The sequence below is a fragment of the Macaca thibetana genome, chromosome 4 (genome assembly GCF_024542745.1).
Source record: "Macaca thibetana thibetana isolate TM-01 chromosome 4, ASM2454274v1, whole genome shotgun sequence".
Classification (NCBI taxonomy): Eukaryota; Metazoa; Chordata; class Mammalia; order Primates; family Cercopithecidae; genus Macaca; species Macaca thibetana.
The window spans coordinates 121,311,691-121,329,457 of NC_065581.1; the positions used below are offsets into that span (position 1 = coordinate 121,311,691).

At 38.9% G+C, this 17,767-nt stretch overlaps 2 protein-coding genes across 8 annotated transcripts in view; both read right to left on the minus strand.

The window, feature by feature from the left end:
• LTV1 (LTV1 ribosome biogenesis factor) overlaps positions 1–17,767 on the minus strand; it is a 387,175-nt gene that overhangs the window by 80,525 nt on the left and 288,883 nt on the right. The gene's annotated exons all lie outside the window — the stretch shown is intronic.
• The window catches only part of PHACTR2 (phosphatase and actin regulator 2), a 229,881-nt gene that overhangs the window by 46,897 nt on the left and 165,217 nt on the right, over positions 1–17,767 (minus strand). For all 7 annotated transcript variants that reach the window (XM_050787367.1, XM_050787371.1, XM_050787368.1 and 4 more), the window contains 3 exons: positions 16,878–17,034; positions 11,359–11,414; positions 4,153–4,214 (listed from right to left, as the gene is read on the minus strand). In XM_050787367.1, the coding sequence (XP_050643324.1) occupies positions 4,153–4,214; positions 11,359–11,414; positions 16,878–17,034 (275 nt within the window). The remainder of the gene's footprint in view (positions 1–4,152; positions 4,215–11,358; positions 11,415–16,877; positions 17,035–17,767) is intronic.

Consider the following 17,767-nt stretch of genomic DNA (forward strand, 5'->3'; position numbering starts at 1 on the left):
CTGGTAGGCAATGGACAAGAGAGAGAATAATCTAAGTGATCTGTTATAGTCTAGTTGCTGTCCAATCTATATTGCTATCTTCTTGCTGCCACTTTGGGGCAGGTGGAAATAAGGAGGTAGAGAAGCCCTTGCTCCCAAGAACTGGCTAGAAGGAAAGTGACCAGTGGCAACATAGGTTAGAAATTCTCCATCCAGTCTTGTCCTCAGGACTGTCCCAGTTATGGGGTAGCTACCAAATGCTACGGGCTGACCTGCACCTACACCATGGAGCTATGTATGGTGGAAGCAAGTGGGTGCAGAGGGTAAGGGCAGGCACTGCTGCCTCATGGAGGGGCCCAGCTGGATTGAGAAAGATCATGTGTATCACAAGAGTGCCCAGGGCAATGAGGAGGGGTGATTGCTTGTCTACAGATGGTAACTTAAGGGCCATTGAAGACTACAGTCATCCCTAGAAACGGAGTCAATAGTCTTTCAGTTTGATCATTATTTGACATTAATGGGCTTTGAGAAAAAAAAAAGATACAGTTTGGCTGTGTCCTCACCCAAATCTCAACTTGAATTGTATCTCCAGAATTCCCACATGTTGTGGGAGGGATCCAGGGGAAGGTAATTGAATCATGAGGGCTGGTCTTTCCCATGCTATTCTCATGACAGTGAATGAGTCTCCTGAGATCTGATGGGTTTATGAGGGGTTTCTGCTTTTGCTTTCTCCTCATTTTATCTTGCTGCCACCATCTAAGAAATGCCTTTTGTCTCCTGTCAGGATTCTGAGGCCTCCCCAGCCATATGGAACTGTAAGTCCAGTTAAACCTCTTTTTCTTCCCAGTCTAGGGTATGTCTTTATCAGCAGCAAGAAAACAGACTAATACAGTAAAGTGGTACCAGGAGTGGGGTGTTCCTAAAAAGATACTCAAAACTGTGGAATCAACTTTGGAACTGGGTAACAGGCAGATGTTGGAACAGTTTGGAAGGCTCAGAGGAAGATAGGAAAACGTGGGAAAGTTTGGAACCTCCTAGAGACTTGTTGAATGGCTTTGACAAAAATGCTGATAGCAATATGGACAATAAGGTCCAGGCTGAGGTGGTCTCAGATGGAGATGAGGAACTGGTTGAGAACTGGGGCAAAGGTGACTCTTATTATGTTTCAGCAAAGAGAATGGTGGCATTTTGCCCCTGCCCTAGAGATTTGTGAAACTTTGAACTTGAGAGAGATGATTTAGGGTATCTGGCAGAAGAAATTTCTAAACAGCAAAGCATTCAAAAGGTGACTTGGATGCTGTTAAAAGCATTCCATTTTAAAAGGGAAATAGAGCATAAAAGTTCAGAAAATTTGCGGCCTGAAGATGCAGTAGAAAAAAACCATTTTTTGAGGAGAAATTCAAGCTGACTGCAGAAATTTGCATAAGTAGCAAGGAGGCTAATGTTAATCCTGAAGGCCATGGGGGAAAATGTCTCCAGGCCATGTCAGAGACCTTCATGACAGCTCCTCCCATCACAGGCCTCAAGGCCCAGGTGGAAAAAGTGGTTTTGTGGGAAGGGCCCTGGGTCCTGTGCTGTGTTCAGTCTAGGGACTTGGTGCCCTGTGCCCCAGCCACTCTACCTGTGACTGAAAGGGGCAAATGTAGAGCTCGGGCTGTGGCTTCAGAGAGTGGAAGCCCTAAGCCTTGGCAGCTTCCACATGGTGTTGAGCTTGCGGGTGAACAGAAGTCAGGAATTGAGGTTTGGGAACCTCTGCCTAGATTTCAGAAGAGGTATGGAAATGCCTGAATGTCCAGGCCAAAGTTTGCCATGGGCAGGGTTAGGGGGGCCTCATGGAGAACCTCTGCTAGGCAGTGCAGAAGGGAAATGTGGGTTTGGAACCCCCACACAGAGTCCCTACTGGGGCACTGCCTAGTCGAGCTGTGCAAAGAGGGTCATTGTCCTCCAGACCCCAGAATGGTAGATCTGCTGACAGCATGTACCACGCATCTAGAAAAGCTGCAGACACTCAACGCTAGCCTGTGAAAGCAGCCAAGAGGGAGGCTGTACCGTGCAAAGCCACAGGGGTGGAGCTGCCCAAGACCATGGGAACCCACCTCTTGCATTAGTGTGACTTGGATGTGAAACCTGGATTCAAAGGATAATTTTGGAGCTTAAAAATTTGGCTGCCCCACTGGATTTCAGACTTTCCATGGGCCCTGCAACCCCTTTGTTTTGGTCAATTTGGAACAGCTGTATTTACCCAATACCTGTACCCCCATTTTATCTAGGAAGTAATTAACTTGCTTTTGATTTTCCAGGCTTATGGGTGGAAGGGATTTACCTTGTCTCAGATGAGATTTTGGATTGTGGACTTTTGGGTTAACGCTGAAATGAGTTAAGACTTTGGTGGACTGTTGGGAGGGCATGATTGGTTTCGAAACGTGAGGACGTGAGATTTGGAGGGGCCAAGGGCAGAATGATATGGTTTGGCTGTGTCCCCACCCAAATCTGAACTTGAATTGTATCTCCCAGAATTCTCCCGTGTTGTGGGAGGGACCCAGGAGAAGGTAATTGGATCATGGGGCTTGGTCTTTCCCATTCTATTCTTGTGATAGTCAAAATGTCTCACGAGACCTGATATGTTTATCGGGAGTTTCCCGTTTTGCTTCCTCCTCATTTTCTCTTGCCACTGCCACGTTAGAAGTGCCTTTCGCCTCCTGCCATGATTCTGAGGCCTCACCAGTCATGTGGAACTATAAGTCCAATTAAATCTCTTTTTCTTCCCAGTCTCAGGTATGTCTTTATCAGCAGTGTGAAAATGGACTAATACGATGGATAAATAAAGGATCTTTTTCCTTGAAAAACAGAACCACTTTCGACATAGTCCCATAGCTTTTCTGTGGGAATGAAGCATTGCCACCTCCATCTGCCTTGGAATGCTTTTGTTGAAGACTCCCCGATTCCAGCCTACAAAAATGTGGGTCAGGTCACACTTCATGGAGATGTCACATTTTAGTCACTTTATCCATTTTTAGGTGCATAGGGTATGCCTGAAGAATTATTAGAAGGATTTATAATGAAATATAAACTCTGATGGTGCTTGATTTTTTCAAAGGCTATTATTTTTTTAACACAGAAAAAAGTGATGGCTCTAACATCAGATTTATACATTCATAAATAAGTGGCAACAATTGTCTGAGTTTGGCAGGTAAGACATTTGTCAATCTGGGTAGCACTGTAGCAGGCAGGCTGGATATCAAGTTCACTTAATAAATTACTTACCCAGCTGTGATGTGGAATAGTGGGAAATGTTCAGGAGTAACGAAATATTTATTTGTTTAATATTTCCAACACTAAATGGAAAGTGTGAGCATTTTAAGAAATAATTTTTATTATAATTAAAAATTTTTCCACTTCTTTTTTTTCTTTTATCATTGCTCTAATCAAGCGAGATCGAGATTAATTTTTAATTAATTCTTTTTTTTTTTTTGAAACAAGGCCTCACTCCAGGCTGGTCTTGACCTCCTGGGCTCAAGCAATCCTCCTGACTCAGCTTCTAAGTAGCTGGGACTATGGGTGCAAGACACTGCACCTGACTCAAAACAATTTTTAAAAATAGAAATATATGCATTGAAATATTAATAATGGCTATCTCTGAATTAAAGACATACGATTTTATTTTTTTCTTTTTTTTATCTTTAAAAATTTTCACACAGAGTACATATTTTCATAGAGTAAATGCAATTTAAAACCCTTGTTAATTTTTCAAAATTAACACAACATGCAATTATAAACATCATTTATAGCACGTGCATTATATTTATTTATTTTATTTAGTTACTTTTTTTGAGACAGAGTCTCATTCTGTCTCCCAGCCTGGAGTGCAATGGCATGATATCAGGTCATAGCAACCTCCACCTCCCAGGCTGAAGCAATCTCCCCACCTCAGCCTCCTGAGTAGCTGGAACTACAGGCATGTGCCACCATGCCAGCTAATTTTTGTATTTTTTGTAGAGATAGGGTTTCACCATGTTGCCCAGGCTGGTGATTTTGTTGTCTATGCTTATAGACTAATAGGAATAATTATTTCTAAACATCTGATTTACATACAGAGAGAGGATTAGTATTTTTTTTTTTAAACAAAATATATCTCAAAACACGTATGCTCATTAATAGTCACAACTTCATTACCTTTCTGCTGAGTCTGCGTTTAAGTTCCATTTTTGCTTCTTGTTCCTCTTCTTCATTCTTTTCTGTTTATTAAAGGAGGAAAGTCATGATGACAGTTACTATAGATGATTTTATAATCAGAAAAGTATATCAGGCCACAATCATGTGATTCTAACAAATAATGATCAAACACTTCACCAACATTGTTAAAAAGTTATCGAAAGATTTTGTAGAAAGGTTGATCATCTTATACACACACACACATACACACACACACATACACACACATACACACACACACACACGCTTTTTTTGTAGGACTGGTTTGCTTTACTAATTTTAAATGTTTTTGCTTCCTGATGTCTTGTTGTATTCTTAAAAAAAACCACAGGAATGCCCATATTCTAATGAAAGCCCTCTATTGTTGATCATCTCATGGGCTTATAAGTACAATTTACCAGAATTCAGATGAAAATTTACTTCTGGATCTGCCCTTCATGTGAAAATCTGAGACATATTAAAAGAGCAAATTAGAACCATCCGATGCATGTCTGAGCTGCTGATTTCCACTCAAATCCAACCAAAATATTTGATTTGTCTTCCTTGGTTTCCATAGAAGCAGAATGTAAGCATTTCCTTGGACTTTGCTTTCAAAGCAGAATGTTCTAAATGAGGTTATGATGTACTGTGGGTGGAAATTATTTATTTTCTTGTGACTTTGCCTTTCCAAAGTCTTCTCTTTCTCTAGTGATTCACCAAGTAGTACAATTTTATGCTGCCCAACAGATGGGATTTAAAGAAAAATGTCCAAAATTTTTAAAGAAATAAACACCCCTTCAGGTTTTGCTGGTTGTTGCTTACTTGAGGAACTTCTCTCTGTTGCTTCCTTTAGCTCATCATCTGTTCGATCAATGAGCATACATTTTGCTTCTTGGATACCGATGCTTATGAAAGATTGTGTTTTAGAAAGTGCTATTATGAACTCTTTTGAAGGAAAATAATGCTGTATAAAGGCTTGACTAAAAGGTTGAAAAAGGAAAGCTTCTTCTATGTGTTTATTTATTTATTTTTGTTTTTATTTTATTTTATTTTTTGAGACAGAGTCTTGCTCTGTCACCCAGGCTAGAGTGCAGTGGTGCGATCTTGGCTCACTGCAACCTCTGCCTCCCGGGTTCAATGAAAACAAAATTTTTAATCCATGATAGGTATGAAATATATTTATTTTAAAATTCAAATAGACTTCTTACAACTAAGACTATTTTTATTGTGAATAAAATATCAGTATTCAATATTTGCAACATCTGTATTTGTTAGTTAAACAGGCTAAATTCTTCATCAGTTTTCCTTCTCTGAACAGGGAAAAGTTTCTATGTTCTTCTGAAATAATAACTTTAATGCATAAGAAAGAAAGAAGGTGATTAGACAACGAGTGAACATAAACTGTAATCACCCACAAGATAAGAAACAATGAGTTAATATCCTTTCATTTTGTGCCAAACAAATTTGGTTATAATTTAAATTTCTTCCTACGAAAGTACTGTAGGTTTTTAATTGCTTCACAAAATATATATCCTTTCATATCCTTAAAAATGCATACTTAGGTTCAAAGAATTACCTCATATGAGTTGGATAAAGCTTGTGGATTGTCAAAATACATAATAAACAAAAGCCACACTGTGGTTCCTGTGATTTAAACCAGAGCTTTACAAGGCGACGTGATAGTGAAAATAAAATTGTTGATATTGTTGATAAAAATTGATGATATTGTTAGTGATATTGATGACATTGTTAATAAAAACAAAAATATAATTCTTAAAACATTTTTGTCAACTCTTCCTGTATGGTGTTTATGCTATATTTTTAAGGTATTTTTCAAAGATTAAAAAATTGGATATAATACATCCCAAAGCTAATGAATGCTCCAGTCTTCATTGAATATGCAAAAATGACATCTCCTTGAAGGGAATATTTGATAGTTTTGTCTTATTAAGCATATTGTCCAACTAGTGCTACTAGTTAGGGAATTGAATTCATTTTTGACATCAGAAACTGACTTCTTTACGTTTTCCATGTTCAAAATTCTACTTTTAGTGAAGTTAGAGGACGAGGGTGAGAGGTAGAAGGAAGCCAACATGACTGTTCCTCTGAACCTTTCCTTTTATTTTGCAGAGATGGGCTCTCCCTGTGTTGCCCAAGCTTGTCTTGATCTCCAGGACTCAAGTGATCCTCCTGCCTCAGCCTCCCAAGTAGCTGGGATTACCAGCATGAGCTACCATGACAGTTTCTCTGACTCTTATTAAACAGTCATTGTAAAATCTCTCATACAGTCAAGGTTAAACCTTAAACTCAGTATTTGAAAATTCACCAAGTTTTTTGCATGCTTCCTTCATTTTTTGATTCACTAGAGGACTAATTATAAAGTAGGATGTAAATCTTTCCGGTTAATTTAAACAGGCTGGAGGGATACTCATGAAGGAAGTGACATGGTTCATTGACAAATCTTGCTCTCAGTAACTCTCATCAGAATAGAGAGGGGTGAACATTTTAGACAAGCTGCAGGAAGCATTTCCAATAAATAAACAAATAATACATGTGGTTAAACAGCAGCAAGCACCACAGGAAACGTGCCTGGCGAGCAATATTACCCAGAGAATTTTGTGGATGAGCTAAAAGGAGAAGAAAGAAAAATACAAAAATATCAACAACTGGAATATTATCTTCTTGAGTTGTTAGTTCAGGTAAAAGGGGTTCAAAAAGCCAAACTTTTTGTGGATTCATTTCTCTTTTTGTTTTTTACATGTTTCCATGTCGATATTTTGTTTTTTCAATTTTTGGTGGAGATGAGATCTCACTATATTGCCTAGGCTGGTCTCAAACTCCTGGCCTCAAGCAATTCTCCTGCCTTGGCCTTACAAGGCTTTGGGATTACAGGCATAAGCCACCTTACCTGGCCTCATGTGGGTGTTTTTTTTTTTTTTTTTTAATTTATTTATTATTATTATACTTTAAGTTGTAGCGTACATGTGCATAACGTGCAGGTTTGTTACATATGTATACTTGTGCCATGTTGGTGTGCTGCACCCATCAACTCGTCATTTACATCAGGTATAACTCCCAATGCAATCCCTCCCCCCTCCCCCCCCCCCCCCTCCCCATGATAGGCCCCGGTGTGTGATGTTCCCCTTCCCGAGTCCAAGTGATCTCATTGTTCAGTTCCCACCTATGAGTGAGAACATGCGGTGTTTGGTTTTCTGTTCTTGTGATAGTTTGCTAAGAATGATGGTTTCCAGCTGCATCCATGTCCCTACAAAGGACACAAACTCATCCTTTTTTATGGCTGCATAGTATTCCATGGTGTATATGTGCCACATTTTCTTAATCCAATCTGTCACTGATGGACATTTGGGTTGATTCCAAGTCTTTGCTATTGTGAATAGTGCTGCAATAAACATACGTGTGCATGTGTCTTTATAGCAGCATAATTTATAATCCTTTGGGTATATACCCAGTAATGGGATGGCTGGGTCATATGGTACATCAAGTTCTAGATCCTTGAGGAATCGCCATACTGTTTTCCATAATGGTTGAACTAGTTTACAATCCCACCAACAGTGTAAAAGTGTTCCTATTTCTCCACATCCTCTCCAGCACCTGTTGTTTCCTGACTTTTTAATGATCGCCATTCTAACTGGTGTGAGATGGTATCTCATTGTGGTTTTGATTTGCATTTCTCTGATGGCCAGTGATGATGAGCATTTTTTCATGTGTCTGTTGGCTGTATGAATGTCTTCTTTTGAGAAATGTCTGTTCATATCCTTTGCCCACTTTTTGATGGGGTTGTTTGTTTTTTTCTTGTAAATTTGTTTGAGTTCTTTGTAGGTTCTGGATATTAGCCCTTTGTCAGATGAGTAGATTGCAAAAATTTTCTCCCATTCTGTAGGTTGCCTGTTCACTCTGATGGTAGTTTCTTTTGCTGTGCAGAAGCTCTTTAGTTTAATGAGATCCCATTTGTCAATTTTGGCTTTTGCTGCCGTTGCTTTTGGTGTTTTAGACATGAAGTCTTTGCCCATGCCTATGTCCTGAATGGTACTACCTAGGTTTTCCTCTAGGGTTTTTATGGTATTAGGTCTAACATTTAAGTCTCTAATCCATCTTGAATTAATTTTCGTATAAGGAGTAAGGAAAGGATCCAGTTTCAGCTTTCTACTTATGGCTAGCCAATTTTCCCAGCACCATTTATTAAATAGGGAATCCTTTCCCCATTTCTTGTTTCTCTCAGGTTTGTCAAAGATCAGATGGCTGTAGATGTGTGGTATTATTTCTGAGGACTCTGTTCTGTTCCATTGGTCTATATCTCTGTTTTGGTAAGTGCATTAAAAAAAGCTGGATCAACAGATGCATAGATATGTCATAAAGCAAGATGTTAATGATAGACTATAGATGGCAGATATATGTGGATTTACTGTAAAATTCCTTCAACTTTTCTTCATGTTTAAAAATTTTCATAGTAAAATGTTGGGGAAAAATATATGCAGAACTCAATGGCTTAATTCATTTTTCTCTATATAAGACATAGCTAGAATTACATTCTCAGCTAAATACATCACCTTTCTTAACTAGCAAAAGTTGACCTTTTAAGTACCAAAACTTGCTTTCTATTTTATCAGTTTTTAGGAACTGGTTCTAAAATGCATAACTAAATGTAATATAATATAATATAAATACATATATGTAATATGTCTTTTTTTAACAAGCTCTAGTATCACCAAAATAATTAGGAAAGACATCAAGTAAGGACTAGTATGGTGCATGACACTAAGAAATATAATTTGTCCTGTGGTCAATGAAAACTAATGGCATTTATCGGCATCTGGACTCATGTTCATTAAACTAGGGATGGACTCTAAAAGTTGCTGAACGTTTAATTCTGTAAGTTAGTTTTCTAGTTCGTCAAGAAAAGATGACCTAGTTAGGGCCGGGCACAGTAGCTCACAACCATAATCCCAGCACTTTGGGAGGCCGAGGTAGGTGAATCGCGAGGTCAGGAATTTGAGAGCAGCCTGGCCAACATAGCAAAACCTTGTCTCTACTAAAAATACAAAAATTAGTCAGGTGTGGTGATACACACCTGTAGTCCCAGCTACTCAGGAGGCTGAGGCAGGAAAATCACTTGAACCCGAGAGGCGGAGGTTGCAGTGAGCCGAGATCATGCCACTGCACTCCAGCCTGGGCAACAGAGCGAGGCTCTGTCTTGGGAAAAAAAAAAAAAGATGACCTAGTTAAAGTAACTGTCCTTAAAAACCACACCGTATCACACACTTTTCCACTGTTCTTGAACAAATGCTGAGATGAAACATACAAACATCAAACAAGAGCAATCAATGTGGAAGAACCAAGAAGCAAACGGGCTGAGTAGAGTGTTTCTAAGTTAGGCCATTCAGTTTCCTGTGACTGCTCAGGGAAAGATGACCTCTCCCAGTTTTCTTCCGCCTCCCTTGGCTATATAATACTGGGTCAGGAGATCATAAGCCAGTTATCAGCCTCTCCAGGCTGGAAATATGCCTCTGTTTCCAGAAATAAACATGCTTAGGTGAACTTAGAAGGAAGGAAAAAAAGGGCTGGAGTCGAATCTGAAGTGTCTCACTCTTTCCCAAACCTCTAGGAAAACAGGATATAAAGGCCAATGCAGCCCTTAAGATCAATGCACGGTAAGTTTCTAGATCTATGAAACAGTTCCTCAGACAACCAAACTCTAGTGTGGTTTGGCACTATTTATCTCACAGGATCAAGAAAGAATTACCCAAAATGTGCCCTTCCTTTCTTCTTCTAGGTATTAGAGCAGGCATCCAGTAAGACATAATCTTTGTGTTTTTTAGGAGCTTAGGGTCTGCATTTGAGCATGCTTAAAAATTCAACAAGTATTTCCCAGGAACCTATCATGGAAAGCAATGAACCTTTTTGGTTTGTTTTGTTGTCAAAATTAGATGCTGCTTCTACTCTTCCTCAGCAAAGCAAAAACACAAAATTTTCCTACTTTTCTAATCACAAATTTTTCCTGCTCCAAACTGGCTCTTCTATACATTAGTAGCCACTTAAGTCCTTCCTGGGGCTGTATTCTAGTTATGTTCAAAAAAAGCCAGAAAAAAGCATTCCAAAGAAAGTGATCCCATAGACTGGGTGGATGGTAGTTGCTCTCACTGAATGGTAGTTCATATTCATTGTTGAATTGATTTTGTACTAACAACTGTAATACAATATGCTACTAAAATCTTTCTTCCCTAAAGGAAAGAAAGTATCTTGGATTGGAGAGGAGGGGTCTTCTAGCAGGCCAAGATAACTCGAAAAGCCTGGCTGACAAAGATTTCCGCCACACCATGGGTCACTACCATTGTAGCACTATTCAGAATTTTACCCATCCCTCTTCTTTGATATTCCACACAATAAAAAGACCTTTTGAAACCAAGTTAACAATATATAAAACTACAGGTAGGCTCAATTTAAAAATATCTGTTTCTTAACTCACTGCAATGCCTGACCACATTGACACATGATAGCATGACAAACTGTATTTCTATTAGTTTTATAGTTTTAACATACCAACTCCAATAAATACTACTGCAGGGACGAGTAAAAACTAAGGTCAAAGAGAACAGAGGAGAAAACAGAATGGGAAAATAAAGTAGGAGAATGAATGGAGAACGTTTTAGTGCTGAGAAATTATAAACAACTCAAGAAGGAAGCCGAGTTTTCACAACATAGGAAAATGCAATGGATTGAAAATTTTATTTTGAATTGAGTCATTTGTTAAACTAGCAACAAACTATCATTAAGAATATTAATATAGGAATGTTTGATTTGTTTCTTTGTGGATTCCTTTGGCCTTTTCTTTGACATTTATTTGCAAGAAGACCAGAGCATTCTTTTTCTATTTAATATTTGGGTGAAGGAATACATGGAATATATTTCATCTTTCTTAAACACAATTGTCATGACTATGACTCTGGTCTGGTGGGGGGATGTAAGGCTCAAAGCCATAAAATAAAATATGAAATTCAAGAAATTTAAAAAATATATAAACAATTACATATAAATGTGACATAAATGGACTATTTCAATCCATCTTGAGTAAACGAATATATGATGGTTTCTTACTGATAAATGGATCATCTGTAGAGGCAGCTTGTTAATGATTACACAAGGAATCATTCTATAGTATAGAATACTCACGTTTTAGGATGTTTCTTTGCTCTAATTCTTCAGTTGTGGGCCTCTGGCTCAGCCTCCTATGATGACAAAAAGGATATATTACAGGTTAAAAATGAGGTACCCTAGTAGGAGACTCGAAATAAAACAACAAAGCTCTATTTTTCATGTTTTGAGAAATAAAAATCCATTTTTAAAGCTGCAAAATAAAAGTCTCTTTCCCATTAGTTTGGAGACTACAGATCATGGCTGAGGCTACTCACCGACCCCCATTACACAGTCTCCCTTCCTTTTAGCAACAGATTGGTCTGGATGTTAGATAGGTACCTGACTACAGACTTCTGCCTCCCTAGAAGCCAGGTATCGTGCTGTGACTGAGTTTCTGCAATGGGATGTGAGCAGAATGATGTTTGTGACTTCCCCTTCTCATCCTTAAAATGCCTGGGTGCATGTTCCCTTCTTTCTCTTTCCTTTTTCCACAGGCTAGAACTTCAGCCTGATGATGTGAGCCAGCTTTGATCATGCAGATGAGACCATCCAGGGGATGGGAGAGCAGCAAGACAGAATGAACGTAGGAGCTAGGCTGACTTCAAGGAGCCGAGTTCCCAACCATGCTGGATGGCCCACCTACCTGGAGACGGTCATGTGAAAAAGAAATACACATACCTGGTTTGGACCACTATAGTTTTTGGTCTCTGTTACAGCTTAGCTTATAGCTTAATTAATATATAGCTCATTAGGGTCTAAAATAGGATGCTGTGCCTGGCTGGGTAATCTTAATATAAGGATAGTACTACTAATTCTAAATGTTTATGGTTATGACAAAAATGGTAAGAAGAACTGAAATTAATACTTTAAATATCTCATGAATATGCTAAACTATGATCTTCATCAGAGCTACCTTGAAACTAACTTAATTGAGCAGACAAAAGAACTTGTTGAACATCTATCTCTATGCCAGCCACGTTTTCTGCCATCCATGTCCCCATGTATCCTGTGCTACATATCTCTATTATGAATATACTGTACTCTATATTACGCCCACAATAAGCCACATTTCTTTTATCTATGGTGTCTCCTCCATCTGAATATCTTTCTCTCCTTTTCCATCTACTGAAATCTTATAGATGATTAAAATAATATCTTGAAGATATGTATTTGGCCTCTTCTGAAAGTGAGAATTAAAGGCTTCTGGTTCTTTGCTCATTTACAGCAATTTATACACAGACTATACATCTATTAAAGCACTTATCACACAGGCAGTTATAAAAATAATAATTACAGCTATCACTTAGTCATACTTTTAAAAATCCAGGTACTGTGCTAGGTGCTTAGCTTATATGATCTGGAATCCTCAAAGCAGTTCAGCAAGGTAGCACCCAGTTTCAGTTTTACAGATGAGGAAATGAGAGATTAACTAACCTGCCTAAGGTAAAACACTAGTAAATGCTAGCGCCAGGATTCATACTCAAATCCTTTGACTTAGATGTTTGTGCTTTTCACATGACCCCATCGTGCAACATATAATTCTGTCTCTCATTAGACATGGAGTTCCCTGTGGCTAGAACTGTGGGTGAACTATCTTTCAATGACAGTGCTTAAATGTGCTGTGTTTGTACAAAAATAATTCTGTAAAATTTACATTTTAATAACAGTGAAAACTTTGCTCTATCAACTTTTTTTTTTTTTTTTTTTTTTTTTTTCGGTGAGACAGGGTCTGGCTTTGTTGCCCAGGCTGGAGTGCTGTGGCATGATCTCAGCTCACTGCAACCTCTACCTCCTGGACTCAAGCGATCCTCCCACCTCAGCCTCACAAGTAGCTGGGACTACAGGCGCATGCCACCAAGCTCCACTAATTTTTTCTTTTTTTGGTAGAGATGGGGTGTTGCCATGTTGCCCAGGCTGGTCTCAAACTTCCGGGCTCACGCAATCCACATCTCAGCCTCCCAAAGTGCTGGAATTAGAGGCATGAAACAACTGCACCCAGACCATTGACATTTTTGACAGATATAGTCTATGTATTTATCAAGGCTTTCGAACTTTTGGGGGTTGCAGTGGAATCCTAATCTGTAAGAGAGACAGAAGCTGTCTTAGTTGGATGGTTAGATCTGGGATGGAGAAGCCTCCTCCCATCCCAGCCCAAACACACACCTATACTCCCATCCCAGCCCAAACACACACCTACACTCCCATCCCAGCCCAGACACACATCCATGCTCCCATCCCAGCCCAGACACACACCTACACTTCCCTGGTTCTTCCAGTAGATGCCTATGTATCATTTCCAGGGCATCCTTGATGAAGTCTTTAGAAAACTGGTACTTTATGGGATTCCACAGTGTCAGCTTCTCACAGTGTTCTTCATTGGTCCCTTGTTTTTGAACACTGGTTTGTTTTAATTTATCATTACTATAAATATCTTTGTAATAAACATCTTTGTAAGATATAGCATTTTCCCCCTTTGGATTATTTACTTTTTATATAGTTACCAAATGGAATTACCATGCAAAGAAACAGACCGCCTCACAATTCTCTTATCATATTGTTAAACTGTTCTTCAGAAATACTGAAAAAGGGCAATGTATATGTGTCCTACTTGCTCACAAATTTGCCAACATTGGGTTTAATTTTTAAATGTGCTTTACTAGTTTAACTGATGTATAATAATTTAAATGAATAATAAGAAATTTAATTTTTCTGAGGGCTTGCTATGACCCAGATACTAAAGAACCATTAGTGTATCATCTCCTTTAATCCTCCCAAGCTCTTGGGTTAGTTAGCTCTGTTTTACAGATGGGGGCCAAGCAGGAGCTCTTTCCTGCCTTGTCCTATGACTGTATTTCTGCCAGTTCTGGATAAGCCCATGCTTGGATGTTGAATAGCCACCTCTCACAATGGTTGTGTTCATGATGATTTTCATTACATTTATCACAGCCCCAAACATCTTTTCAATCTGTGGCCACAGACCTCCCATCCTATCTTGGCAGATGGTTTTTCTTTGGCCCACACTGAAAAAGGTGACATTTATTTCTATTAGGTTTCATTTTATGGAATGAATCCATTATGCTTTGATTCTATAAAGTACACCCATTGTCCTTCAAACTTCATGCTACCCATTTGATTAACCTGTCTGTTGATTTTTCTTCATTGATAAAAATGTTTACTCTCTTTCCATTTAGTTATATATTCCTTCATTCCTTCCACTATGATTTTCTGGAAATGGATTTCTTTGGCCTGGAGTGAAGTGAAGAGTTAAGTGTTTAAAATGTGGTCGTTGCTATTGCTGTGACTGCAATCTCCCTTTTCATTGTGAGAGATTTCTTCTATGTATCAATGTTATATAAATATAATGTTGATTTTTTAGGTTAATCTTACATCAAGCAAACCTGCTGAAATTATTATATATAGCAATTTGGGGTCAGTTTTTAGAGTTTTCTAGGTATATAACCATGTATAACAACAGTCTATCTTTCCTATAATTTATACCTTTTCTTCACCACAAATAATTGTGACCAGACTTTTAGCACAGTAAGGTTAAGGCATTTTTCTTTGCTTCTATTTTTAAAGAAAATGACTTTAGGATTTCTCCCTAGAGTAAGATATTTAGTATATTTTTTAACATTTATTTTTTAGTTGTTTTTTGAGATGGAGTCTCACTTTGTTGCCCAGGCTGGAGTGCAGTGGTACGATCTCGGCTCACTGCAGCCTCCGCCTCCAAATTCCTGCCTCAGCCTCCTGAGTAGCTGGGATTACAGGTGCCCATCATCACAGCCGGCTAATATTTGTATTTTTAGTAGAGATGGTATTTCACCATGTTGGCCAGGCTGGTCTCGAACTCCTGACTTCAAGTGATCCGCCTGCCTTGGCCTCCCAAAGTGCTGGGATTACAACTCCTCATTTGTTTAGGATTTTTAACAAAAACTTACAAAATTTTCTTTACGGTTACTTTGACATTTATCGAGGTGGGTATATGATACTTCACACTTTTTTACTCCTTACTATGATAATACTATTACTATTTTATGCAAATATTATTCAATGATTTACATTCTTCTTCATGGCAAAACATAAACAAGAGTAATAAAACAATCAGAAAACCTAGAAGCATATACTCTCTTACATAGAGTAGAAAGTACAAAACAGGAGACAGTGTACAAAAGAAATTGGGCAGAGAGCCCAGGAGCGAAACTCTGATTCCGTTTCTGCTACTCAGTAACTGCATGTCCTTGAGAAATTTCCTTAATCTCTCTGTGCCTCAGAGAGGCCCCTTGTTTTTCCTTGGTAAGATGGCAAGATTAGACTTGTAGGTTTTTCCAGCTTGATACCATTAATCACTTTGGTCCCTCTTGCTTCTGCTGGCTCTTTCCCGAAGCCAGAAATGGTCACAGGTTAGGGCTGAATTAAGATGACAGTGAGAGAGACCACTGGTAAACATTCCCAAATTGCTTCCAGAGTTGCAAGAGGGCTTACGGAACAGAGAGACCCTCTAAGCCTCTCCCGAGGTTCCCTGGTAGGCTGTGCTTTTCCTTCAGATAGATGCCACAGCTGCTGCCTCTGACACCTTTCTGCACAACTCAGCCGTAAGGAGGTGCCTTAGGGGTTACTCTTCCTCTGGAGAAATGGTCAGCAGCCTCCATGTCAATCCTGCCTCCAGTTATACCACTTCCAAGCAAGGACAGCAATTTTCCCCCTACCTCCAAATCCTGCTCTGGGATTCTAGACAGTTCCTTTCTCCCAGTTATGCACCCTGTTGGGTATGCAGAGTAAGATAAGTCAGCAGAACAACTAATTCTCACATATGCTTAAACTGATCATCAAAAATAAGACGTTTGGCATGAATGAATGCTCACTTCTATTAAAAATGCCAGTTAAAGGGACTTGTAAAGTCATCAGTGGCAAAAACAAAAATCCTATACAATGGTTGGAGGCAGGAAGAGATGTCAGATGACCCATTTACTTGAAGTCGGAAGGGGGATGTTTAGATATGAGGGTTATGGCTACCTGACTTGGATGAAGCCAGACCACTGAAGGGAACTAATATTTCTATAGTCTCACAGCCCACAAGGCAGAACCTCATGGCATTCCCAGGAATGCTAGTGAGTGCATAAATTAGGCCAGGATTGTTGAGCAAACTGTGATCTGCAGGCCAAATCCAGCTTTATGAATAAATAAAGTTTTATTGGAACATGGCCACACTCATTTGTTTATCTATTATTTATGTCTGCTTTTATGCTACAGCAGTGCAGTTGAGTAGCTGCAACAGAGACTGTCTGGCCAGCAAAGCCTGAAATGTTTGCCAATTGGTCTTTAAAAAAAAGTTTGTTGACCCCTGGAATAGGCTTTGGTGACCTGAAAGCCACTGGCTAGCTGGGCCAAAGGATAAGTTCCTCGAGTGGTTCATCATGCAAGACCAACTTTAAAAGACCCAATAGGCCAGATGTATCTGGACATAAGGAATTCACAATGACCCCAGTTAGGTAGGAAGCTTTGGGAAGGAGAAAAATACAAATTAGTCAGTACTGCCCTAAAATGTCAGCAATTACCTGACTAACTTGGTTCCAATTTGTTGTCGGATTTCCTGCCTCTCTTCTTCGGATGTACGCTGCAAGATGTTTTTGTCCTCTAATTCTTTCTTAGATGGTCTGTTGCCAAGTTTGATAGCAAGAGTATCCCTCCGGCGTATTTTACTTGCCAAAGCACCTGAGGATTGAAAAAGAGGAGAAATGCAGAGAGAGAGGCTTTTAGCCAGTGGCACTTCGGTTACACATGGCATGGACTTTAAATAGAGCCCAGACCAAATTCTTTCTCCTCGTGCAGGAGGAGAATCTTAATTAACCTAAGGAAAAAAAGACTGAGTTGGATGCAGTACATTTTAAGAAGACTGAAAAGCTATTTCTTTTTAATGTTCTGAGAAATATTGGGACACCATAAAAAACTTAGAAGTCTCACTTCATCGTTTGGAAAGTGATAGCTGCAGTTTATTTTGCTGAGAGGGTGGATCATAGAAATGAATGATTGTACAATGCTTTTTCTTTTTCAAGTTTAAAAAACTTAGTTCCTTTGCTTTTATTCTGGACAGTTAATCCTTGTCTCCTCCTTTCCTCTACTCAGACGCCATCCTGGCAGAGTCTACCAATGTTTAACCCTTAATTACTCAGAACCCTGAAAATTTCAACAAATGATAAGTAATACCACATGGATGATAATGGTTTTATTTATTTTTTTTGCTCCATGCAAATTAAAAGGGATTGACAAAGTGCCATTTAATCACTAATAACTTGTCATAATCTACAAATTCAGTCCCACAGTGATTCCCTCCTGTTATCCTGCTCAAAGTTAAAAAAAAATAAAAGCACTTTCCAGATCTCCAAGTTATATTAGGTTGATGTAAAAGTAATTGTGGTTTTTGCCGTTATTTTTAATACATAAATGA